The sequence below is a fragment of the Lacerta agilis genome, chromosome 12 (assembly GCF_009819535.1).
Source record: "Lacerta agilis isolate rLacAgi1 chromosome 12, rLacAgi1.pri, whole genome shotgun sequence".
Classification (NCBI taxonomy): Eukaryota; Metazoa; Chordata; class Lepidosauria; order Squamata; family Lacertidae; genus Lacerta; species Lacerta agilis.
This window is the reverse complement of record NC_046323.1, coordinates 47,894,343-47,920,319: the sequence shown is the minus strand read 5'-3', so window position 1 is coordinate 47,920,319 and position 25,977 is coordinate 47,894,343. Positions and strand designations below refer to the sequence as shown.

The 25,977-nt window shown below is 41.3% G+C and overlaps 1 protein-coding gene across 1 annotated transcript; it reads left to right on the top strand.

Annotated features, from left to right (window-relative positions):
- Positions 1-370: 370 nt before the first annotated feature.
- On the top strand, positions 371-25,365 carry LOC117056003 (sodium channel protein type 5 subunit alpha-like). Its single transcript, XM_033165988.1, has 17 exons — positions 371-552; positions 1,875-1,977; positions 5,717-5,946; positions 6,618-6,776; positions 7,724-8,119; positions 9,712-10,125; positions 10,396-10,500; positions 13,275-13,383; positions 14,315-14,469; positions 14,923-15,096; positions 15,504-15,635; positions 16,353-16,592; positions 17,983-18,039; positions 20,159-20,296; positions 22,176-22,280; positions 23,311-23,581; positions 24,146-25,365. Exons 1-17 carry the CDS (start codon positions 415-417, stop codon positions 25,285-25,287), a joined length of 4,068 nt encoding a protein of 1,355 aa, XP_033021879.1. The 5' UTR covers positions 371-414; the 3' UTR covers positions 25,288-25,365.
- Positions 25,366-25,977: the final 612 nt, after the last annotated feature.

The window sequence follows — 25,977 nt, the reverse complement described above, 5'->3', positions numbered from 1 at the left end:
TTTTGGGGCAGAACTAGAATTGTTGCTGAGATAATGTTTCCAACAGTCCTAAATGCTCACAAGTTGCTTAATGAAACTAACAGTTCTTACAAACATGCACAGAGCCTGTGTTGCAAAGATTGAAAAATATATGCCTGATCACAGAGGCAAAACTATCAGTGACTTCCTCTAAAAGAGTGTTTTCTTCTCAATGTTGGTTTGGGGAAGGAGATTTTGTCTATTTGGTCTCAGAGGAGGCCTCTCTCCATGCTAATTGCCTTCCTATTTTCAAGAAGAACAGGCTTTTACAAGATCAAGATCAGTATTTCCTCATTTTGATTACCAGTTATGGACTAATTGTGCTTACCTGAACATGGTCTATTCCAGGAGATGGCTTCCCAAAGACAAATTGCATCCTTGGATGAAAACACTGAAATGTCAAGTGTGGAATTCAAAAAGAAAAAAATGGGGAAAAGCAAGAGGAAGAAGAAACCGAAAGACAAAGAGCCAAAAACTTACGGAGAAGATGAAACCCTGTTTTATACACCACCTGATAAAAGTCAAAAGGAGCTTGTAAGTTTTAGCTGCAACCAGGGCCGTCTCGTCCATAGGGGCTGGTGGCGCGGCGCGCCAGGGCACCGGGCCCCCCAGGGGCGCCCCCGCGAGCCTGCCGGCATACCGGGCGCCCCCTCCCCAACCCGCCCCCGCCGGCGGGCAGGTTGCAAGCCGGCTGCCCTCGCCTCCCGGAGCCCCAGCTGGAGCGCTGGAAGGGTGCGTAAAGCCCCACGCCGCTCCAGCGCCACGCCCCTCATCCCCCGCTCGCCCACCCCCCCTCCCGAGGGGCTGCCAGTGCAGGAGGGAGGCGGGCAGAGAGGCTGATCCCTCTAAGACCACCGATCCCTCTAAGACAGCCCTGCACACAGCTGCAGTGAATTCCTTTCCTGCCTCTGCCTCAGGGTCTTACTGCCCACCCACTTGTCTTGTGTTTTCAGTTGCTGTGTTTGCTCAGATCGCGGCTAGGAATGTGCTCCGAGAGAGAGAGAGAGAGAGAGAGAGAGAGAGAGAGCGCGTTGGCTTGGGGGGGGGAGAACTTTTGCTTTCCTTTCCTCCCTCCCCTTAAACCCCGCTCCTGCATCGTTAGCCACCGTGCTCCTAGAGACAGAGAGAGAGAGAACTGGTGGGGGGGGGGATCTTTTGCCTTCCTTTCCTCCCTCCCCTTAAACCCCGCTCCTGCATCGTCTGACCTTCCAGACTCATCCTGGGGAGTCTGGCAAAAAGTTCTAGCCGATCCCTCAGCCCGTGGGCTCCTTACTGCTTCTCCTTTGGAGCCATCTGGGTAGCAGGAGTATATGGTGGGGAGGGCGCTGGGCGGATCTTTACACCCCGACACCTCATATGCTAACAACGACCCTGGCTGGGTCGACAACTCTGGAAAGGGGGGGGGGGCGCCGGAGGAATCTTTGCACCAGGGCGCCAGATACGCTTAAGACAGCCCTGGCTGCAACAGCTTCAGTGGCATCTTTTTGTATGTAAATTTGGAAGTGCCAAATCAAGCTTTATTAAATACTAACCCCAAAATTTGGGATCCCCTCCAAACTGATGGTAAAAATTTCTACTCATTTTTGCAAGTCTTTCTCTTCTAGCATTTCCATGACATCAGAAATATAATGTTACACACCGCTCCAATCATAACAGTAATTTACAAATTAGCTAACTCTGGCGCTAGCTATTTTGAGAAGGACTTATGCTGTTAACCAGCTTTCGTTTTTAGATTTCTTTAAGGGTACATTATTCTATCTGCTGCTACATTAATTCATTGGGAATTGTGTAAGTAAATGGAGAGATAATTGTGTCACTTCAAATATTCACTTTGGATTTGTTTTCTGCACCCAAAGAAGGAGCTGTTAATGTCCTATCACCTACCTGTTGACACTCCTGATGATCCATTTCAAAGACAAAAGTTAACAAGTGCTGCTAATGTCATCAGCAAAACCATGGGTGAGTTAAAAATAAATAAAATAAAGTTTTAAAGAGGTTGGGGGAACTTCTTCAGTGTTTTTAAGTATTTTGTAAAAGATAACCATATCCAAATCAGTATTCCTTAAAACTTGAGAACAGTATACCGGTATATTGAAAATTATGCTGAAAAACTAGGAGAGTAATTGTCTCAGGAGTGAGGGCCACTCACTGGAAAGCCCTGACTCACACTGCCCCTCAAATTCTTCACATTTAAATAAATGTTTACAAATTGGGGTTTGTTTTTGTTTTGCTGAGCCTTTAGCATTTATGGTCATCATGTTTTCATATTAATTTCAACAGTCAGAAGAATATATATTAGCACTTCACTCATCATAGTTTGGACCAAATATGGAACTCAATGCTTTTCTTGGCTTAGTTTGTGTTCATGGTTTTTGTTGTTTACTTGGTTTATGATGACACTGAGATTATAACTCCAGTATGGGTATGTTTTGCAGCCTGGAATGTCAACAGTGAACTTGGTTCTGATGTTGATCTTTACTATTCCATCTGAAAAACTGGCCTGCAAATTCAAATTATCTGCTCCCAGAATAAATGACGTAACAGAATAAATGATGTAAGGAGGGAACTGCAGCCCAAGATAGGGAAAGAGGTAGTAAGGAAACACCTAGCTACTTTAAATGAATTCAAATCTCCAAGGCTGGATGAGCTGCATCCAAGGGCACTAAAAGAGCTTGCGGGTGTAATCTCAGAGCCTTTGTCATCTCAGACCTTTGAGAACACTGGGTAAACAGGTGAGGTCCTTGCAGACTGGAAGTGGACAAATGTAGTCCCCATCTTAAAAAAAAGGTGGGAGGGGAATAAGACCCAGGTAACTATTGATCAGTGAGCTTGATATTGACACCAGGAAAGGTCCTAGAACAGATAATTCAACAGTTGGTCTGTGAGCACTTAGAAAAGGATGCTGTGATTACTAAGACCCAACATGGGTTTCTTAAAAATAAAGTCATGCTAGATGAATCTCATTATCTGATGAAGTAAGAAGTTTGGTGGATCAGGGGAATGCTGTGGACATGTGTATCTTGGTTTCAGTAAGGCTCTTGACAAAGTCCCCCATGACACTCTTGCAAGGAAGCTGATAAAATGTGGGTTGAATGAGGTAACTATTAGGTGGATTTGTAGCTGGTTGACTGACCGAACCCAAAGAGTACTCATAAATGGTTCCTCGTCATCCTGGGGGAAAGTAGCAAGTGTGGCCCCACAGGGTTCTGTCCTGGGACCGCTGTTCAATGTCTTTATAAAAGACTTGTATGAAGGAATTGAGGGGATGCTCATCAAAGTTGCAGATGACACCAAACTGAGAGGGGTAGCTAAAGCCGCAGAAGACAGAATCAAAATTCAAAACGACCTTAACAGATTGGAGAACTGGGCCTAATAATTTAAATTTAAATAGGGACAAATGTCAGGTGCTGCACTTAGAGAAAAATATATCACCAAGGACAAGTGTTCCACAATAAGGAGTATAGACAAGCAAACAAATATGGAAGTAGTCTTTTTCTTTACAATCACTCATGTATTTGATAGAAGTAACATCAACTCATGAGTAAACACCTGGACGCTGTTCCGGTAAACTCATTGTTTCTTCCCACAAGGGGCTTAATCATCAAGCTGATAAGATAAAACAAGATTATAGTCAACATCTATTTCTGTATGGAATTGTTACATTTAAATGAGAATACATATAGTATATATTACCTGTACAATGAGGTCTAAGTAGTAAACAATCAATAGCTTAGAAAACTGGGCAAATCTATAAAAATAGAACAAAATGACAAAATTATTAACCTAATTGCAAAAGGTGTGTGGAACTGATACCAAACACCTTGTATGGAAAATCTGTAGAACATACCTGTCCCTGTATTCATATCTCCCAATGGAAGAAAAGAAAGAGGCTCTCCAGCCTTCTATTTGTTAATCTTCCTTGGGGGATGTTGGCAGGGCTCATATTTAAAGGTAAAGTGGGGAACCACCCACAGGCTCAGCTGAAGTCAAATAAATCCTAAAAACTCTAAGGATGAATTTAAACCCTATTTGTTTGCTTGTCTATACTCCTTATTGTGGAGCACTTGTCCTTGGTGATACCTGTATATTTTTCTGTGACTTTGTATTGTGCTATTATATTACCACCCTGTGTATTGTCTGTTGAGGTACTGTACTTAGGCAGAAAGAACCAGATTCACAAATATAAGATGGGGGATACCTGGCTTACTAGCAGTACATGTGAAAAGGATCTAGGGGTCTTGGTGGACCACAAGCGTAACATATGTTGACAGTGTTATGCAGCAGCAAAAAAAATTTCGAATGCTATTTGAGGCTGCATCAACAGAAGTATAGTGTCCAGATCAAGGGAAGTCATAGTACCACTCTATTCTGCCTTGCTCAGACCACACCTGGAATACTGTGTACAATTCTAGGCACCACAGTTTAAGAAGGATGTTGACAAGCTGGACAAGCATAGGAGGGCAACCAAGATGATCAAGGGTATGGAAACCAAACATGAGGAACGGTTGAAGGAGCTGGGTATGTTTAGCCTGGAAAAGAAGAGACAGAGAGGAAATATGATAGCCATCTGCAAATATCTCCAGGGCTGTCACAAGGAGGAGGGAACAAGCTTGTTTTCTCGTGCTTTGGAGGGTAGGACTTAAACCAATGGCTTCAAGTTACAAGAAAGGAGATTCTAACTAAACACGAGGAAGAACTTTCTGAGTAAGAGCTGTTCAGGAGTGGAACAGACTCCCATGAGAGGTGATGGACTCTCCTTCCTTGGAGGTTTTTAAAAAGAGGTTGGATGGCCATCTGTCATGGATGTTTTAGCTGAGATTCCTGCATTGCAGGAGGTTGGACAAGATGACTCCTGGGGTCCCTTCCAACTCTACAATTCTGAATCTTTGATTTGTATTCAGCACCTCAACATCTACAAGAAATGACTACCTTTATCTCAGAGGCATGACTTTTGCCCACATTTATTGTGCAATGTAGTCTGGAGTTTTTCCAATGCTTTCTGGGGTTCCTTTGTTCAGGGTCACTCTTCTACAGTGTGTAAAGTTTCTTGCACACAATTGTGTGTTCATACAGTCTGCTGCTGCATGTTAGGATTTGTGGGATGATGTAGTGTGTCCCAAACTGGTATTAGAAGTCCAACAGAAGAGCACTATGTCAACTCAGTCACAAGTTCTATTGAATTCAGTGACTGTCTTAGGTATGCAGGGTTTGGATTGTTTCAGAGTAAAAAGAAAGAAGAGAAGAGAAAAAGATTGAAAGAGAGGCATGTATAGGACAAGGGATTTGAGGGAACTTGTGCAGATGCTTTTCAAGTCAAGCCAAGAAGAAAGATATGGTCCCCTTTAATCAATGGATTGACAGCACTTGAATGGATTGCTTATAGATACAGACTTTGTTTGGATAAATATGAATATTCATATATGTAGTACGACAATAATATTACTTACATATCTGTGTAATAATGTATGTAAGTGTACATTTAGTGTGCTGTATCTTTTTCTTATGGCACTTTTAATTTATTTTTTATTTGCAATTTTCCTCTTTTCTCTATTTTGTACAACTGACATTTTCTTAATAAAATATGTGGTTTTTTTTAAGTCAGGTGTGTGAGTGTGTAAAGAATTACCTATGTTTTACCTGAAATTGTTCTCATTTCATAACTCAGTGTGCCTGTAATTATGTTCCTTTTGTTGTTTAGAATGGGAAGAATCAAAACTGGAATTCCCTCCATGCTTGAAAACTGCCGCCCATAAGTATCTCATCTGGCAATGTTGCCCGCTCTGGTTGCAAATAAAGAAAATGGTGAAGAAAGTAATGATAAATCCTTTTACTGAACTATTTATTACTCTGTGTATTATAGTGAATACTGTTTTAATGTCATTCGAAAGAGTTCCAGAAACAGGCAACATGGTTTCCACAGGAAACAAAGTAAGTGAATCCAAATCCTTATTAAGCTACATGGCAAGAATTACTTTTTTATTGTTTTACTGTTGGAGAATTTTGGAGTGCCTTTGAACTAAAATTTGTGCCTAGAAATTATGTTTCCTATATACCTAAAAAAATGTGTTCATACAAACCCCTTTTTCTCCAGTGGGTACTAGGACACCATCAAATGGGATTGCGTTTCACCTATTGCTTGAGGCAAGAAAAGCAATTATTTATCAGTCCACAGGAAGCTCTCTCTTACCCTCTCCCTTGGAATGTCAGCTGAAATATCAGTTCATTTTCCTGCCTCACTTGAAGCAGTTTTATATTTCCCTTGTCTGTGCTTGTAGGTTAGAGTTTCTGTGTGAATCTCATAGTACGTTTGAGTGATTGAGAGAGTTTAATCCTGCCCCTGCCCCGCAGGCCATTATGTACTTCGATGTGTGTGTCCTTTTTCCTTCATACCTTTTCACCCTTAATTAATTACATTTGTGACCAGCCACTCTTTCCCACGTTAATGGTTTTCTGGTGCTGGTTGGGGCTAATGGAAGTTGGAGTCCAGTATCATTTGGAGGGCCACAGATTAGCCATCCCTTCCCTAAAGGCATAGCTTGAAGGATTATGAATTTAACATATGGCACATTTATTGTGTTCTGACATAATTTCTCTTGCAGGTTTTCACTGCCATTTTTACAACTGAAATGATCCTCAAAATAATTGCACTTGATCCCTACTACTATTTTCAAGAGGCTTGGAATATTTTTGACTCCCTTTTGGCTATTTTAGGCATAATAAGCTTGGTCAAGAGGCTTCCCCTATCAATTTTCAGAATGGTAATGATCAATCTCCTGTTATAGTCACTTTAAATCTTCCACATTTAATCTATGGAATCTAGGGCTTACTTTCCTTGACACATATACATTTATCTATTTATTTATTTATTTATTGTGAGTACATGTGGCAAAATCAGTAATTTCAATAAATTATGAGCAGATGACAATCAAATTGAGGAAAAACTTAGAATATAGGGTTGTCATGAAATCTCTGAGATTCTTTAAAATACATTTTTATCTGTTCAAGAGAAAATAAAATAGTAAATTATATTGGTCACACCCACACTAGACATTTACATCACACGATTTCTCCCAAAGAATCATGGGAATTGTAGTTTATAATTCCCAGCACTTCACCAAACTACAGTTACCATGATACATTGGGAGAAATCATATGCTTTAAATGCATTGTATAGATATGACCATTGTAATTTAAATCACATTTTCTGCTTCGTTTATGATAATGTGTGACATTGAATCCTAAGACAGCATTTTATTTTAATGAAATAAAAATAGAAAAGGAGCACAATCATAGACACACCCTTTTAAGGCTTTTCTTTTGAATACAGGATTGTCATGAAATATGTCCATTTCATTAGAGATGTGTTCTGTGAAACAGAGTGCATGCTTGAATGCATCTTACTTTAGAGGAAGAAATTTGCATGTTGAAACAAACTTCCATCCTCCTTCTCTGCAAATTTGATGCATATTAGATACATATTCAAATTCAAATTCAGGTTTCATCTATCTGTACTACATTATTTTTGAATGGTTGCACATCAAAAAGTGTATTTATAGCTTCATTTTGATGCAAATAGGCTTAATTAAATACAAATCATGCTGGTAGAACAGTTTCTCTATTTTTAATAATACTGGAAAACCAAGACTTAACTTTCTCCTCTTTTTTTGCTGCTGTTCTCTCCCTATCCCCTGCCACTACCCTACAGCTGAGAATTTTCAAATTGTCAAAGTTTTGGCCAGCACTGAATAAACTCATGAAAATAATGTGGAAATCAGTGGGCCCACTAAGCAACCTCACACTTGTTCTGATTTTTACCGTATTCATTTTTGCTGTGGTTGGCAAGCAGGGCTTTAGCCAAAGTTACAAAACATTTCGAGAAAGTTGTGAGAACAAAACTGAAATCTGTAACAGTGGCAGTATTGATGCCACCCATAAATGTAAATTACGATGGCATATGGAAGACTTCTTACATTCATTCCTTGTTATATTCCGAATTCTTTGTGGAGAATGGATTGAAACGATGTGGGGCTGTATGAAAGCTGCTGGGGAAGGATGGTGCATTCTTCTGTTCATGCTGGTCCTGCTTTTAGGAAACCTAGTGGTAAGTTTTCAAAGAATTTCCTTATTCTATGGGACATATTTAAAATTATTTCTTCAGTAGGACTGTTTTCAAGAACGTTCTACACAATTTAGCTACATCAGGTTCCTGCCTGTTTGAAGGAGGCAGCGGTAAAACTACTCCTTAATAAACCTTCCCTGGATTCAGAAAACCTAATTAACTACTGGCCAGTTGGTAATCTCCCTTTCCTGAACAAGGTTCTGGAGCGAGTGGTCGCAGACCAGATCCTGGTGCTTTTGGCAGAAACTAATTTTCTGGATCCATTTCAATTGGGTTTTAGGACTGGTTTTGGCACAGAAACTGCTTTGGTCACCCTGTATGATAACCTCTGTCAAGAGAGAGATAAGGCATACCATGTCCCTGTTAATTCTTCTTGACCTCTCAGTGACTTTCAATACAATTGACCATGATATCCTTCTGGAGCAACTGTCCAAACTAGCGGTGGGTGGCACCGCTTTGCTGTGGTTCTAGTCCGACTTGGGTAGACATTTCCAAATAGTGTTGTTTGGGAATGTTCTTCAGCCTTGTGGAGCCTTCAATGTGGGGTTCTTCAGCATTCAGTTTTAACCCCTATGCTATTTAGTATCTACATGAAATCACTGAGTGGAGTTATCCAGAGGTTTGGAGTGTGTTGTCAGCAATATTCTGATGACACACAGCTCTACTTTTCTTTTACATCTGCAGACAAGGCACTGGATGTGCTGGACCGTCGTCCTGCCTCAGCAATGGATTAGATGAGAGCCAACAAACTGAAGCTCAATGCAGATGAGACTGAGGCACTGTTAGAGGGTGGCTCCCTAGACACCCATTTTCCTGTTCAGGAGATCAGCTGATAGCAGTGCCATTAAAAACACAAAGCAGAGCTGTCAACCTTCCTTTTTTTTGCAATGGGAAACGGCGCTGGAATAAGGGAATTTCCCGCAAAAAAAGGGAAAGTTGACAGCTATGACACAAAGAGAGTCAAGTACTGGGCCATTAAAAACAATTCACCATACAGATGTTGTTGACAGAAACAGAAGACTTGAGGGGGGGTTGGCATGGGTAACAGGGGATGTGATGTCACCACAGGGAAAAATATGTCATTTTAAAATAGAGGTTTGGGAGCTGAGATTTTGGGAAGGAGAAGGGAGGGGCCAGAACTCCATGCAGCATTGGTTGAAGCTGCATGCAGAGACCTGGGAGTATGATTGACTGTTGCTTTGAACCCAAGCTTGCTGAAGCTATGGGAGAAGCAACGAGAGGTACCCCCTCTGTTGGATATTCACTATTTGATGGATTGATCCAAACACCCTCCACCAAAACTCAGGTTGCAAATGTGTGTAAAATAAGCCATATTTCATAAAAAACATGACAATCTCCCTGTGCCTCATTCCCAAGGAACACAAACCCTGGTTAAGTGCCAAGACCCCTGGGATCCTCCTACTGCTCAGCAGAGATTGGAGTGGCCTGTACAATACTAAATGAATGGGAAGTCCTTTTTCTCTGGGAAAAACAGGAAGCTGTCAAAATGTGTTAGTTTCCAAAATACCCTTTCCACTCTCATTGTTTGCTTCATCTGGTCACTTTTTATTCAGGTCCTCAACCTCTTTATCGCTTTGCTGCTGAGTTCCTTTAGTAGCAGTGAGTCAGAAACTGAGGTAGATGAAGACCAAGCTAAGCCTCATGTGATCCTTGCTCACAGGGGGTTGCAATTTGTCAAACATCTGCTGTGGAACCGCTGTTGCAGTGCACTTGTGCAAAAGCTGAAGCAAGCAAGAACCAAGACCAAGGAGGTGACCATCCAAAAGGACGGTGCCACTGAGCCAAGGAAAGGGGTCCAGGAAAACTATGCTAGTGGTAAACGTTTGGAGAAGCTGCCAGTGGATCATTTTATGACAGACTTTAATACATTTGTATGTGCTCCCCTTGCTGAAATGGAGTCTTTTGGTGAGGAAGAAATTGATTGCAGCAAACAGGTAAGAAACAGGCCCCACAAATGGACCTTTCTGGTAGACTGCTGGCATAGATAAGCCTAGCCAAGAGGGTTGGCTATGGTGAATAAATCATTCCAAGTATACACCATTACTATATGCTTCCATTGTGGCTGATCCATGTTACATATATTGGAATATTATACATTATTAAGTTTGTAAATGTATTTGTTAACTGATGAACTGGATTCTATTTCTGTTTGTATACGAAGGCTCTGAAAATTAGTAGTCTAGCTTCTTATGTGAGGTGTAAGGAACAAAATATTTTACTTTCATACTTTTCCCTAGGAGAACAACTTGCAAAAGAGAAGAGAGAAATTCAAAAGATCAAGACAAAGGCTGTCTTCTCATATTTCCGAAAGTTCCAGTGTTTGGTCTTTGAATGTTCCTAAGGTAAAGTAAAGGACAATTGTCATTATAGCTCTATTGCTTGCTGAGAGTGGCGTCCTGCATTTCCAGGAAAGTGGTATATTCTACTATTATTATTATTTTTTAGTGTATTCCACTTTTATATTGCAGAAGTATTTTTGCTTCTCCCCCTGACAATTGCTTAAGAACTTTGCTTCAGGATAAGAACAGAAATCGTGCTCTGGCGGTGGGGCGGCAGCAGGAGGCCCCATTAGCTAAAGTGGTGCTTCAGGTTAAGAACAGTTTCAGGTTAAGAACGGACCTCCGGAACGAATTAAGTTCTTAATCCGATGTAACACTGTATATGGCTTAATTACACATATATACCACCTCAGCCTACAATGTTCATAGCAGCAACACCCCAAAAGAGTCTTGCTTCTCCCTTAGCCATATTCATGGATTCAAGCAGAAATCAGGCATGACTCTCTCTCTGGTTTCCTAGCCTGCTGCTTCCAGCCTCTATCTTCTAGCTCACATAACTCTACTCTCAACTCTCGCCTTTGTCTTCCTAAGGACCAGCCAGTTAAAGGAGGGGGCACCACCCATTAGGCCACTGGTGCAGAGCCACTTCCTTCGTTTTCTTAATGGCCTATTACTTCACCAGGAAGTTTTCTGGCTAATACAGATTGGCAGCAGCTCTTCAGAGTTTTAGAAAGCGTATTTCCCAGCCCAGTTTGGCAGTATTGGAGATCAAGCACAGGACCTTCTCACTGGATGACAGTCCATTAAGTGGGTTATCATTACCACATGACACCCAAAGGCAGGAAATGCATGCACATTCAAAGAAATAGGACTGTTCTACTTTATATTTTCCCAGTCCATTTCCTGCCTTTCATTCATCTGGTTTTCTTTCCCAGTCTCTGCTCTCCCTTCAATCCTTTAGCTAGTATTGTATGTTTCTGTCAAACTAGTAATCATTTTCTGAGTTTCTCCCTCATTATTGTTCATTGTGTGTGATTTCAGGTAATTTTTTCCTATTGGATCAGGTTTCAGTTCCCCACCTCTCAGCATCTTGCCTTACCGACCATCTTTCAGTCAGCAGCGACTATAGCAGCTCTGTTGACAAATGGGGTATCATTGAGAAATGCTAAGTGTCTGCTTGGTCCACACCTGATACTTTTACCAAGCGTTACTTGTACCCTTTTAAAATGTGGCTCTTTTATGGGGGGGTGTTAGTAATAATAATAATAATAATAATAATAATAATAATAATAATAATTTATACCCCGCCCACCTGGCTGGGTTTCCCCAGCCACTCTGGACAGCTTCCAACAGAACATTAAAATGCAATAATCTATTAAACATTAAAAGCCTCCCTAAACAGGGCTGCCTTAGTGGCTTGTTGTTTTTATTCTGATTCTACAGGTATACAGTATGTTGTGATCTTTTCTGTGAACCTGCTCCTGGTATAGGGCAGTATATAAACTCAATAAATAATAATAATAATAATAATAATAATAATAATAATAATAATAATAATAATAAATAGGCACATGCCTCTGTTGATGCATCTTTTGGTAGTTGTGTTTTACAGCATGTTGTCCTGCAGACCTAAACAGTAGTTTTCCCACCCACATTGCTTCTGCTCTTATGCATCCTACTTGATGGACTATCATCCAGAGCAGGGGTCAGCAAGGTTTATCTTGCCTGGGCTGGATCGTTTCCGTGGAGATCCCTCTGTGGGTCGGATCGCTGATGTGCCCATGATTTTTTGCACCTGCGTCTGCGCAGGCGCAATTTCCGGCACCACGGAAGCACGTCCCTGAGTCGTGCCACGCCAGTTTAGCACAGCGCACGAGCAGGCATCTCATTTCGGGGGGGGGGGGGCTTGTGGGCCGGTCAAACGACCTCCACGGGCCGCTTCTGGCCCATAGGCCTTAGGTTGCTGACCCCTGATCCAGAGAGAAGGGACTGTTGGTCTCACCTGAAAGGTGTTTCTCCCGGACAGTAGTCCATAAAGGCCTTGTCCTACATGTGCAAAAGGGCAGCTGCCAGTCTGCAATTTATTTCTGCATTGCTTTTAATTTATTATTAAACTAGTTGAAGTTGTTTACTTAGTGCATTTTTTATACTCTACATCAGGGGTGGCCAACTCCCAAGAGACTGTGATCTACTTACAGTAGGGTTCAGGTCAAAGTTGTTGAGCTTTTTGGGGGGAGGAGGAAGGCCCATTTTTTAGGCATTCAGATCAAAGTTGTTGTTGAGCTTTTTTTAGGGAGAAGGAAAGCCCCATTTGGGGGGATGCAGGGAAAAAATGAGTTTTTTAAAGGGGAGCCAAAGTTGTTGAGCTTCTTTGGGGGAGCCAGTGATCTACCAGTGATCTACCACAGACGTCCAGTGATCTACCAGTAGATCACGATCTACCTGTTGGACATGCCTGCTCTATATCATCAGCATGTGTTATTCTAATGTATTTTCTATATTCAGGATTAATTTTCTGTGCATTTTGTGTTTGTACTTGTGTTTTCTCTTTATTTTTCTATCTTGGTTTTGAGTATAATACATCCTTCTGGTCTTGTCATGATATGTACTGGGAAGATATAGAGCTGAGTAGTCCTACTTCCTCATATTTGCATTCATTTCCCTTCAGAATGCTGAGTGTTGATGGACTAGAATGATAGAGAAACGCCTTCAGATGAGACCAGTGGTCCCTTCTGCATGCAAAGCATGTGCTTTTCCATTGAGGCACCCCCCTTCCCCATCATTGGTCAGTTACATTAAGAGGATACTATTTTTTCTTGTTTTGTTTTCATGTTCAGAGCGTGGATCGTGAGAGCAGCTGTTCTGAGGCCAGCACAGTAGATGAGAGGTCTCCCATCTGCATTTTGCCTGTAATCAAGAAGGAGCCTGTGGCCTGTTTTCCACAAGGTGACCGACTAGCTTTATTGGCATATAATAAGATTTTTTAATTTAAAATTTATTTGTGATAGTCAGTTTTTTTGGACAAGGTGATCAACAGAGCAGTAGCTGTCCAACTACAGATGAACCTAGATGAAGCAGATTATCTTGACCCATTTCATTGTGGCTTCAGTCCTGTTGCACAGTACTGAAACAATCTTGGTTACTCTGATTGATGAGGGAAGAGCAGGAGTGCTATTCATCTCTTGGCCACGTTGACCATTGACCATAGTATCCTGACACAGCTCTGGGGGTATTATAGTGGTGCTACTATAGAATACAATTCAGGGACTTTGTTTGGCCCCATGATATCTATATTATGGAGACCCACTAGGTTCTATCTCGTCCTTGGTGTGCTTAACACCACTCTGAAGCCACTGGGAGGAGTCATCCAGGGATTTGGGGCACAAAGTTACCAATATGAGGGTGACACTTATTGGGGTGGATCTAAGGAAATTCATTGCTGATCTTTGTTGTCGTTCAGTCGTGTCCGACTCTTCGTGACCCCATAGACCAGAGCACGCCAGGCACGCCTATCCTTCACATTGCTGATCTACTCTCAATCTAATTATTCTGGCCTTTATATGGGTACCAGCCATTGACAACTGGGAAGCTGGTACTTTTGGTACTTTTTTGGTACTTTTTTGCAACTTTATCTTCTCATGAGCAAATATTCCAGTGTATTAGCAAATATTCCAGTGTATTAGTTCACACAAGAAACTCTTCCTCTGCACTCTACTAGTTAACATGGAAGGCCACCAGCAGAACGTTCCAGGGATAGGAAAAAAGAGGAAATAATTTGCTATTTTCTCCTGCAAAGATGCTGAATGTTAAAAAGACTGGTTTCCTACTGATTCTCAGAACACTGATAATTTCTGTATTTGATTTCTCTTTATTTCAGTGTTGGTCAAGTTCTTCCCGTGTTGCACAGTGAATACTGCTAAATTTCCAGGCAACACTTGGTGGAGGTTTAGAAAAACCTGCTACAGAATTGTAAAACATAGTTGGTTTGAATCTTTTATCATATTTATGATATTACTGAGCAGTGGTGTTCTGGTAAGCTTACTATGATATCCTCAAAATAAGAGTATTATTTAGTTTTTGGCCTTCTGTTCAGATTTCCGGGCATGCGTAGTGCATCCGGGCCGGCGCTGCTGCTCCCGCGGCGAGCCGGTGAGTGAGCGGTGGCTTGTGGGGCTGCCCCAGCCGTCCATAAAGAAGCACGGACGGGGTGCTGGGCGGTGGGGGAGTGGCGGGAGGGGCCGGGGAGTGTCACCCCCCTCCCTGGAACCCAGGGCAGACCGCCCCCTACACCCCGCCCTCCCTACGCCGCTGTATAGTGAACCTCAGAGATCAATGTTGTAGTACTTCTTAAACTTTAATCAGCTGGAAGAAGCCCTCCCCCAATGAATGCCAAGTGAGTGAGCTCCACCCTTCTTCATCACATTGCACAAATTTTAAATATCCCACTACTGAATTCTAAGTCACATCTGATTTCTGAAACACTAGATCTTTGAAGACATCTACCTTGCTGAGAGAAAGACCATAAAAATCATACTGGAATATGCAGATATATTTTTCTTCTACATCTTTTTCCTGGAGATGCTTCTGAAATGGGTGGCTTATGGCTTCAGAAAATATTTCACCAATGCTTGGTGTTGGCTTGATTTCTTTATTGTATGTGTAAGTATCAGATTTAATCTTACTGTACTGCATGTTGCTGTAATGTACAGTTATGTGAAGTAGCTACCACCTCAGAGATCCATGTAGTAAATGGGGCCAGCCTCACAATTAGGTAGAATGAGCAAGCCACCCCGGGCAGCTGAGTTTGGGATTTTGTGCCTCAGATAGCAAAATAATGTGGTTAGCCCTAGGAACACTATGTATTTTGACTTGCTTAACACCACATCAAGAATGGCGCGTGGGAAACCACTTAAACAAAATTGTATCAATTTGGAAATAATTTGTATAAATGAGTTAACATTTGGTAAATCAATAAAAATAATTGGCAAAAGAAAACCGTAACTCCAAAGACATGTTTTACAAGTAAACAGCACATGTTTATCTTTCTTTTTCCTTTTTTATCACAGGTTTCCTTTCCTGCAAAAACAATTGGAACAAAGGGAAGAGATCTGTGTGATAGCCGTATCTCCACAAAATCTCTCAGAACTTTAAGAGCCCTGAGGCCTCTTCGTGCATTGTCCAGATTTAAAGGGATAAAGGTACTAAAGACAGTTTTTCTGCTACATGTCCCACAAAGCTAAGGTTGTGTTGAGCTGGTAGTAGGGATGGAAAAATCTATCCTATTCTGTTCCATTCTAATCCATCCAATCCCAGTCCATATGCGGGTATCTTGAAGTATGTTATACCCTGCTCCTGTGTTGATTTTTTAAAAGGGAATTTAGATAATTTTAAGATACTTCCAGGGAAATCCTAAACAACCCAAACATAAAAAGAGTCACAAAATGCACACATAACAAAACAAAGCAAGTAGTATTTAGGACTCTATTTTTCCTGTTTTAACACTATAAAGCTGCTTGGACATGGACATGAAGTCATTTCCTGCATCATTTCAAAAAGTATTTTGAAGCTTCTCCAAGCACACACAATTGGTAAAGTAATTGACAGGCATCTTGCCTGGTACCCCTACTTTAAAGGCGGTCTTTTAATTTTGATTTTATGAATGGAAAACTGAGTTAGAGGCTTGCTCAACACTACCTATTGACCTGGGATTTGGACCCACCTCCCCATAACAAATTTTGGCACCATATTCACTCAATTGGTGGTGCTCATTTGTAAATCAGGAGAAAGATCCATACTTAATCGTGTAATTGCCACATGATTATCAGATTGCTTGGTTATGTGCTATCATTGTTTAGAGCCATTGGTAGACTGATTTTATTCATTGAATAACTGTGTGTTTCATTTTCTCATTTAAGGTTGTAGTGAATGCACTCGCAGGAGCTGTCCCTTCCATTGGGAATGTGCTGCTTGTCTGTGTTGTTCTCTGGCTCCCATTTAACATCCTAGGAGTACAACTATTTGGAGGAAAATTTTCGGAATGCAGTGATCCATCTTTAAAAAATAAAAATGTCTGTGAAAGTCAGAATTCCAAATGGATTAATAAGAATGTCAACTTTGATCATGTTGGGATGGGGTATCTGGCTCTCCTCCAGGTGGTATGTTCAATCAACACATAGTTTCTTTGGCAAGAGAACAACCTTGGCAAACCACATATGTGCAGCCAAAGAGTAACAGATTATTGAAATTAGAGGTGATAGAAAATTTCTAAAGAATTCAGAATTTGCTTTTGAAATTCAGTTATGAGAGCAACCTGAAATATTAAGAAATATTGCTGATTGCTGTTAAACTGCACATTGAGATTGCCAGTTTGAAGCTAATGCATGACCTGAAGCTGAAACCATGATCCAGGGCTTCACAATGGCTGTGTTCTAAAATGCTACAGAGGATGTACTATTATATTTCTGAAGTATATCTCTCTCCAATAGAAGATCTGTACAAACATGAGGGGAGGGATGGCAGTGTGAACATGCTAGCTCCACCACTACTCCAGTGTTGTTCCTTGATTAGTGAAGGGTGACTGTGCAAAGAGGGAAGGCTCCTGTATATGGAGGCTCTCAATGTATTTTGGAACCCTCATTTTTCAATGTTCTAAAATGTGCATTTTGAAGGGGATGTTTCCTCTGGTCTGGTTTTTTCGGGACAACTAAAACCACTGAGCCTCTTGGGCTTGCCGATCAGGTCGGCGGTTCGAATCCCCGCAGCGGGGTGAGCACCCGTTTTTCGGTCCCAGCTCCTGCTAACCTAGCAGTTCAAAAGCACATCAAAGTGCAAGTAGATAAATAGGTACCGCTCTGACGGGAAGGTAAACGGCATTTCTGTGCACTGCTCTGGTTTTGCCAGAAGCAGCTTAGTCATGTTGGCCACATGACCCGTAAAATTGTCTGTGGAAGCAGACAAATGCCGGCTCCCTCGGCCTGTAAAGCGAGATGAGCGCAGCAACCTTTACCTTTTTTTACTGTATATTATATTGGCAATGGAAAGTTTTTCTGTGCCCCTGAACAGCATAAAATAACAAAATAAAAACATATTTTTATATAGGCAGGCACCATCTATGCCAACTTTTAAATGCTTGCTGAAAACCTTTATTCCTCCAGGAATTGCCTATGCAGGCAATTAAGAGTTGAACGGAAAATAACATAGCAAAATTGACTTGCGAGGTGGTGTGTTGTTCGATAAGAGATTGAGTGTTGGGGGGGGGGGAGGCTCGTTTAATTTCATTGTACACAGGTTGTACAATGACAATAAAGGTATTATTATTATCTCTCACAATGGTCTATTGGTGTTTGTACAGTGTCTTTATCCATGTATGTGGTAGGCATGTGGATAGACAAAGATGGCTGCACCTGTCAAGTCTAGTGCATCCCTTAGCATACTCCTTAGGAGAGGGCGGCAAACCAAATGGGTGTTAGACTGTCAGACAGACTAGGAAAAACAGTTTACAGAATACTTCAGTAACTTGGTTTGTTTATATATCTATTTTGCCAGGCAACCTTTAAGGGCTGGATGGAGATTATGTATGCTGCAGTAGATGCACCTTCAAAAGTAAGCCATGAAAAGTTACAGCATTTGTTCTTTTTAGATGCTCTGCTGCATTTTTATCGACGGGTTGTATTATTCTATGTACTTTTAGAATTGTTACAGCTTTCACCCCAAAGGACCTTGGGAACTGGAGTTTGGTGAAGTTGCTTACAGTTGCAAGATAGGGATGGGATGGAGGACATTTCTCCTTGCAGACCACATTTTAAACTGTTTTTCTCCCAGTGGGTGTTATTCCTGCCTGAATTAAAGCACCTCATTTTTACACTCAAAAATGTTTGCTTTTAGTTTGTGAAATTAAAATTATTCAGCCCTGAAAGAAACATCTCCCTGCATATCTCTGAGCAAGCTTCCTGAGTAGAAGGAAGCAGGCTCAGAACAGTAACTCCTGGAGAGATGTTGTAGACAGCTTTCTCTGATAGTGAGTAATTGCAAAATCACAACCATGAACTGGAAGTGCTTCATCCTCTGATGATTATAGCCTTGTACCATCTAGAACAGTTTATCTGAAATTTTGCCAATACCCTTGTAGCAGAAAGAAAACATTAGTTTGCTGCTGTCACCATCAATTCCTATGCCTGCAAATGGGTTCTGTGGTATAATTAGTCAAATTCTCTATGACTTTTTTTTTTATTTCAAGCTGTCTCATTTCCTCAAGTTCCCCAGTAAACCAAGTTCTACATGCCTATGGGAGAGGACACTGGGGAGCAACTGCCAATAGCCATATTCAGTCACCCATTGTAGAAATCAGGGGTGCCAACTTGAATAAAATATTGGGGAGTGCAAAGTAAGCCCTGCCCTGCATAAACAATCACATGATGCGGTACATGGACACCATTGGAATGGCAGTGCCCATCAACTGGGGCGGCAGCCCCCTCAATTCCCCTGGTTCTCTAATTCCCCAGGCTCATCACCCACTATTCCACCATGTATCCTGAAGCATCCAAATAAATACCTGTCAAGCTAAAGACCTATATTGCTTAACTGACTTCTACAAAAATGACAACCCCATATCAACACAGGAAATACCTATCAGGAGTGAACATAGACCATTAGTACCAAAATGTATGGGAAACCGCCCTATTAGAAAAGTTAACCAACAAACTTAAACTAGCACAAAGGAAAGCAAAAGAGGACGCCTTCACCCCACTGTGGTACCCCTTTATCACATACACAGCACAACAAGACAATGACCTATGCCCCCCCCCAACAGCATATGAATCAGTATGGTTAACCTGACTGAAATATACTCGGAGTCAAGTGTGAATTTCATACTCTTTATTCAGCTCATAGTAGCAATGAATGGATCTTTCCCCCAAATGTCTGCTATATATACATTATTTACACAATGGGCCCCACGTGATTGGCTAATTCCGGGCTACTCCTGTAGGCCAATCAGGTTGCGGATTCACTTCCTCCAGAAGCCTGATTGGCTGCTCTTGTAGGCCAATCAGGTCGCTGATTCACTTCTACCTGGAGCTGGATTGGTGGCTCCTGAGGACCAATCAGACTGCTGCATTCTGGATCCTATTGTTCTAGGATACATAACACTGACCCAACAACCTACCCTCAGTACATAACACTGACCCAACAACCTACCCTCCCACACACATACCAACAAGCCCCACTGCAATCAACTAAATGCAACCAACCATAAATTGAAAGTGAAGATGCTTTATGTACATTTCCTTGCTTATTTGTTTTCGATCACAAAAAAATCTTCAATAAAAACTAATTTAAGAAACACAGAAACATCTCTCACATTGCCTCCTGAATCCCCAGAGCACCTGGGAACCCAGCAGGCCCTGTAAATCTCTGGAGGTGACCTGTTCTAATTGGTCCTCCACCATTTTGGATATAGCTAGCTGTATGTCTAGTCATGATTACCTTATTTCAGTAACCAGAGTACCAGGGCACTAGTTCAGGTGTAGAACAGTGGGTAGTTCAGCATGTGTCCTTTTATACATTGCCTACTGTGCCCCACAAGGTGTATCTAATTACATAGCATCCATTTATGCTTTTAAACAAATCAAACAGGGCAATGAAATAATCATTCATGGTAAATTAAGAATTGACATAATTAAGTCACAAGCAAGGCATTTCTTGTCTTTCTACTTTATTTCAGGAAAATGAACAGCCAGAGTTTGAAAATAATGTATGGGCATATATCTATTTTGTGGCTTTTATCATATTTGGATCATTCTTCATGCTAAACCTCTTCATTGGAGTTGTTATTGACAATTTCAACCAACAAAGGAAAAAGATAAGTACTCACATGAGTTACAAAATATTTCACTCCCATAAAGATTGTATAATAGTTGGATAGAAATGGTGAAAGCTTTGTGTTCAGTACAGTGTTGTAATAGACTGCAGCTGATAATGTCCAAGACATTATTAGTCCAAGGCCAAAATCAGAAAGAAAGTAATCCTCAGTACCACTTGTCCTGTTCAGGAGATATCAGATTACATTACATGGGAACCAGAACAGAATCATAGAATTGTAGAGTTGGAAGGGATCATAAGGGTCATATAGTCCAACCCCCTGCAATGCAGGAATCTTTTGCCCAACATGGGGCTCAAACCCATGACTCTAAGATTAAGTGATTAAGAGTCTCATGCTTTGCTGACTAAGCTACTCCACATTAGCTTGCTTGGCTGGGTCATAAAGAAATTCTTTATGAGTACATTTATACCTTATCTTTCCTCCAAGATGCTCAAGAGTGTGTACACAGTTCTCCCCCTCCCTATTTTATCCTGTGCGGTAGGTTAGTCTGAAAGATGGTGGATATCTCAAGGTCACCCAGTGAGCTTCATGATTGAGTAAGGAGTGACACTAAAAAATGGATTTCCTTGTGACTGATTAGCAGAAAGCAAGAAAAGTAGCTTTAGGAAGGAGTATTCATAGATCCTGAAAAAGAGGGTAATGACCATTCCCCATATTAAATGGGGAGCGACTTTTGCATGGTTACACGCAGCCCCCTTGGACCCCAGAGCAACTCCTGCTAGTTTGGGTTGGAGTCGTCTTCCCCATTCTGGATAGCTGTGGTCCCCTCCTACCTCAGCCAGCGTCCATTCCCGCCTGGGGGAGGCGTTGCCAGGGTGATTGGCCAGGTAAGGGGAGGGACCACTCAGCCCACACAATACAAGGCGTAGCTTACCTGGGGAAACGGCAGTTGGGCTCCAGAGCTTCTCCCTCAATAAACTCTTAATTTTGCAGGTTAACCTCTTCTCCACAGGTACGCAGGTGCTGCTATGTCAAGGCTGCTGTTGAAGGGCCGGAAAGGAATTTCCCTGCATTGGAAGGTTTCACCTTTCCTGTAGCAAAACGTCACAACTTTGGCGGTTTCAGGCCTTGGGCAGAATCCTTTAGTCATCTTCCTAAATTGGAGGGGAGGGCGTGGGGCGGTGACCCCACACCTTCAGTGCAGCGGCGATACCAGGGTTCCCCGTTAAAGGCGTCTAGGGGGAGGCATTGACCATATGCCGAGAGGTTGTCACTGCCCTCCCTTCAGTGACTGCGAACGGGGGTGGGGGGGGTGGGCTCTCTGCTTGAACATGTGTTCTCCAGAGCCAGCCCAATCCCCACACATTCTGGATAACCCTGAAGTTTCCCAGATCCCTGGCTGGGGGCTGGGAAAGATAAATGCCCAATGCCTGAACCAAGGTCTCCCTACATCTGAATCTTAATGAAGTTGTGGCCAATTTTAATCCCATTGTCGTGTCATTATTCCACTCAGGGGTTGCCTGGGGTTTGGGGGACTCCGTCTGTCCACGCAAAGGTTATCCCTCTAGAACATTGAAACTTCTGGTTCTCTCATTGTTTTGCCACAATTGTGAGGCCCTACAATTCATGGCATAGAAAACTTGTGGAACTGTTTTCATTTTATCTAGACCTTATATTTTAGACAGTGGTGCTCATAGTTGGTGGTGGTGGTGGAAGCCCCATGAACCACCACTGATTTTGAAGGATATCCAGTCATAGCCTTCACCATGAGCCTCCATAACTGTGACTACAGATGGTAATGCAGTAAATAGCTTTACCAGTTAAATTTCTCATAGTGCTAGAAAGTACTTAGTTGGATTTGCATAAAAGCTTGATACCTTCAGGCAGAAAGATGCATTTTGTATTTATTTCCTTATACCTAGGTGGAGAACTCATTTTTATGTCAGATGAACAGAAGAAATATTATAACGCATTAAAAAAACTTGGTAGCAAGAAACCACATAAGCCTGTTCCACGGCCGCAGGTAAGACAGCCACTAACTATAAGTGCATTTCCTTGTTTGGTTTTGGAAATGCATTTTTAAACAAAGTAAATAACTTCACTTGCTCTTGTAACAAGCATTATATCAGTGATTGCTACCAGTTCTGTTTTGTTTAAAAATGTGTTATGCAACCAGATAATTAACGCCATGATCAAAATATAAACAGGAAAATCACATCAATTTTATCATTACGTTTGTCTGCTTGGCAAGCAATACCCAGATTCTATTATTTTTTGAGGAAGTTTCTAGGATTTTTAGAATCTGAGATATGAGCCACAATGTTCAGACACTATTCTCCTCAATTTTTATTAGCAATTTGACTGATACACCTTTTCAGTGTTTTGCTTCCTCACACCCCCACCCCCTGAAAAAAGTGGGAGAAATGTACTTGTGGGATGTGGGTGTCAGCTTGTATTTTTCCTGCTACTGGGGAGTGCTCTCTGTTGTGTTATGCCACATTCTTATGGCAACCATTTTGTGACTGGTGCCCAAAATGTGCCTGCTCGTCTGAAAAGGTTGTTGATTCCTGCAATAGCCCCTTTTAATATTAACTCACATGATCCAGATATGAGAGTCACAAAAAGACAAAAGGACCGAACAAGGTGTTGAGTCCAGAATTCTAGCTTGTGCAATTCAATAAATAGTGAAATAATGCAAACTGGGGAACTATATTCTACATGTAAAACATGTATCTACATATCTTTATCTAACTACAAGAAAATTACTTTCCTATCCTAAATACTGTGCTCAAGCAAAAATCTGTCCCTATAGCCTCTTAAAAGACAATTTCCTGGTTCTCTTGCAAAAGATTCCTCCTCTCTTCTTCTTTCATTCATACCTATCAATTAATTTATAATACAAGCAAATACAAGTTAAAGCAAAATTTAAAAATAAACCCCAGTGAGAAACAGCCAAAAAGTACAGAGTTATGTCATTTGCCTCAAAGAAAAGGGGAAATCATTAGTGAGTCAGTGGTGCCAATGCTTCTTGCTTTTTTCCCCTTTTGCCACAGAACATGTACCAAGGACTTCTTTTTGACATTGTAAACAAGAAAGCATTTGATATTTTCATTATAAGTCTAATTTTATTGAATGTGGTGATCATGGCAGCAGAACATGAAGATGAAGGGGATGCTGTTAAGAACCTTCTTGAAAATATAAATCTTATATTTGTCGCCATCTTTACTGGAGAGTGCATCATCAAAATGTTGGCTTTGAGACTGTATTTCTTCAAAGACGGTTGGAATATATTTGATTTTATGGTTGTGATTCTTTCAATACTTAGTAAGTAAAAAAAAAAATAATGTTCATGTACAACAGGGTTATTTCTTGTCAACAATAAGCAAATGCAAAAATGTGAGCTTGGACCATGTCTGCATACCTAAGAAGTTGCCAATTGTATTAAATTATGGAGATCAAGGAATCTGTGTTGTTGCAAGAATGTCATGCAGTGTAGAATATGGTCTGAGAGATGGATGTCCAGATTGAGTAAATAGACATGCTCCATTTGCCTAATCCTCATGCTTGCTCATAGATGCAGGGCCTGCCTCCTCATGAGATGGGCTAATGCAGGTGGCGGAACACCAAGAGATGTTGCCCCTACAGCATCCCAGATGCCACTTGTAGTGTTAGTGGCAGGAGGTCTTGTGGACTCTGTGAGATCTTGCAAGAGCTCCATCACATCTCGCTGGAGCCAGCCATTGTTTTCCTCTAAACAGGCATTCAAATAACAATTATTTTAGCACAGCCTAATATAGACCTAAATATTTAAGTTTTGCTTAGCTTAAACTGGAAATAAAAATGCATTGTTGCTGGATTTTTTTTAAAAAAATTGAATTATTTTAATAGGTTCTGCAGCTGGACAACTTCGAGAAGCACTTGATTTCCCTCCTACAATCCTGAGAATAATTCGAGTAGCCCGTGTTAGTCGACTACTGAGACTTATCAGAGGAGCCAGAGGGCTTCGGACCCTCCTTTTTGCATTACTGATGTCCCTTCCCTCTCTCACCAACATTGGGCTTCTCCTTTTTCTGATCATGTTTATTTATGCTATTTTTGGTATGTCTAACTTTGCCTGTGCAAGTTGGCAAGGTGGGATTGACAACATTTTCAACTTCCAAACCTTTGGCAGCAGTATGCTTTGTCTCTTCCAAATAACAACATCTGCTGGCTGGCATGACCTTCTCAACCCAATGCTGAACACTGACAACATCACTTGTGCTCCCAATTTAGGTGGAAATGCTCCCTGCGTAAACAGGAGTGTGGCAATTGCCTATTTTGTAAGCTACATCATTATATCATTCCTCATTGTAGTTAACATGTACATTGCTGTCATCATAGAGAACTTGAATGTTGCCACGGAGGAAAGCACAGAACCTCTAGGTGATGATGATTTTGAAATTTTTTATGAGATTTGGGCAAAATTTGATCCTCGCGCAACCCAATTTATTTCTTACTTCGCACTTTCAGACTTTGCTGATGCTCTAGCAGAACCTTTACGCATACCCAAACCAAACAGGCAACAGCTGATGTTAATGGACCTCCCTATGGTAAACGGAAATAAAATCCACTGCTTGGATATTTTGTTTGCTTTTACCAAAAGAGTATTGGGAGAATATGGGGACATGGGTCCACTTGAGACCCAGATAGAAGAAAAGTATCCAGAGAAGATTGCCAATGAACCCATTGTAACAACTCCCAAGCGGAAAGAGGAGGAATCTGCTGCTATTATCCAGAGGGCTTTCAGGATGTATCTCCTTCACCGTGCAGTGAAAGAAGTCTGTCAGGAAACCTGCAACAGCACCCCCTTGGAATGCATACATGAGGAGGAAGGTGCCTCTGCATTCACACTTAGTGAAAACGAAGACAGTCAGTCAAGTAACTCCCACAGTCCATCTCCCGTATCTATTCCTCCATCTTACAGTAATGTCACAGGCACTACTAATGACATTCTTATAGTGAAGATCACAGACACTAGTGAACCCAAGTGATTTACAGTTCGCTATTTTTCTTGTCACAATATAATTTTCCAGGAAGTGTAATACTACAAAAATATTTCCATCGCTATAGCCAACTTTATTTAACACATTTAACTATGAAGTTTTCCCATTTGTGTATCCTCTTGATGCTCTTAGCCGGAATAAATATTGCAACTGGAAAGTCTTCAATAATAATAGTTAAAGGAGAAAAGATTTGTATGTTTACTGCTTAGCTTTATTAACTGATTAGTTAGCATGTTATTTTGGTAGCTGTTAGGGGCACCATCAAAAAACATGAGCCATGGACTCCTTTTTATTTATGAATGCTATGTGGTTAACCCCCCCCCATTCAAAGATACATTTTGGGACCAGGAAAGAGTCCAGTTGCCCAGAATAGTTCAGCATGAGACATGGGCCTAGTAGTGCAACATGGCTACAACAAACTGTCCGATTCAGCTCTTTTGCAGAGAAAGATAAAGCAAAGGTGACCTGTAGCCAGTAAAAGCTGGTCTTTTAATTGTACAGACTGGCTAGAAAACCATACCTGGTTTTTTTTTGTATAGCTCAAGGAGCATCACCTGACTTGCTCTATTTTGTTACTGGTCTCTCCTGTTCATTATTTGGCCAGAGCTTGCTGGTAGTGCACAGATTCCATTCCTGAATGACATCCTTCAGGTAGCCAGTTCAAGATAAGTTGTGGTT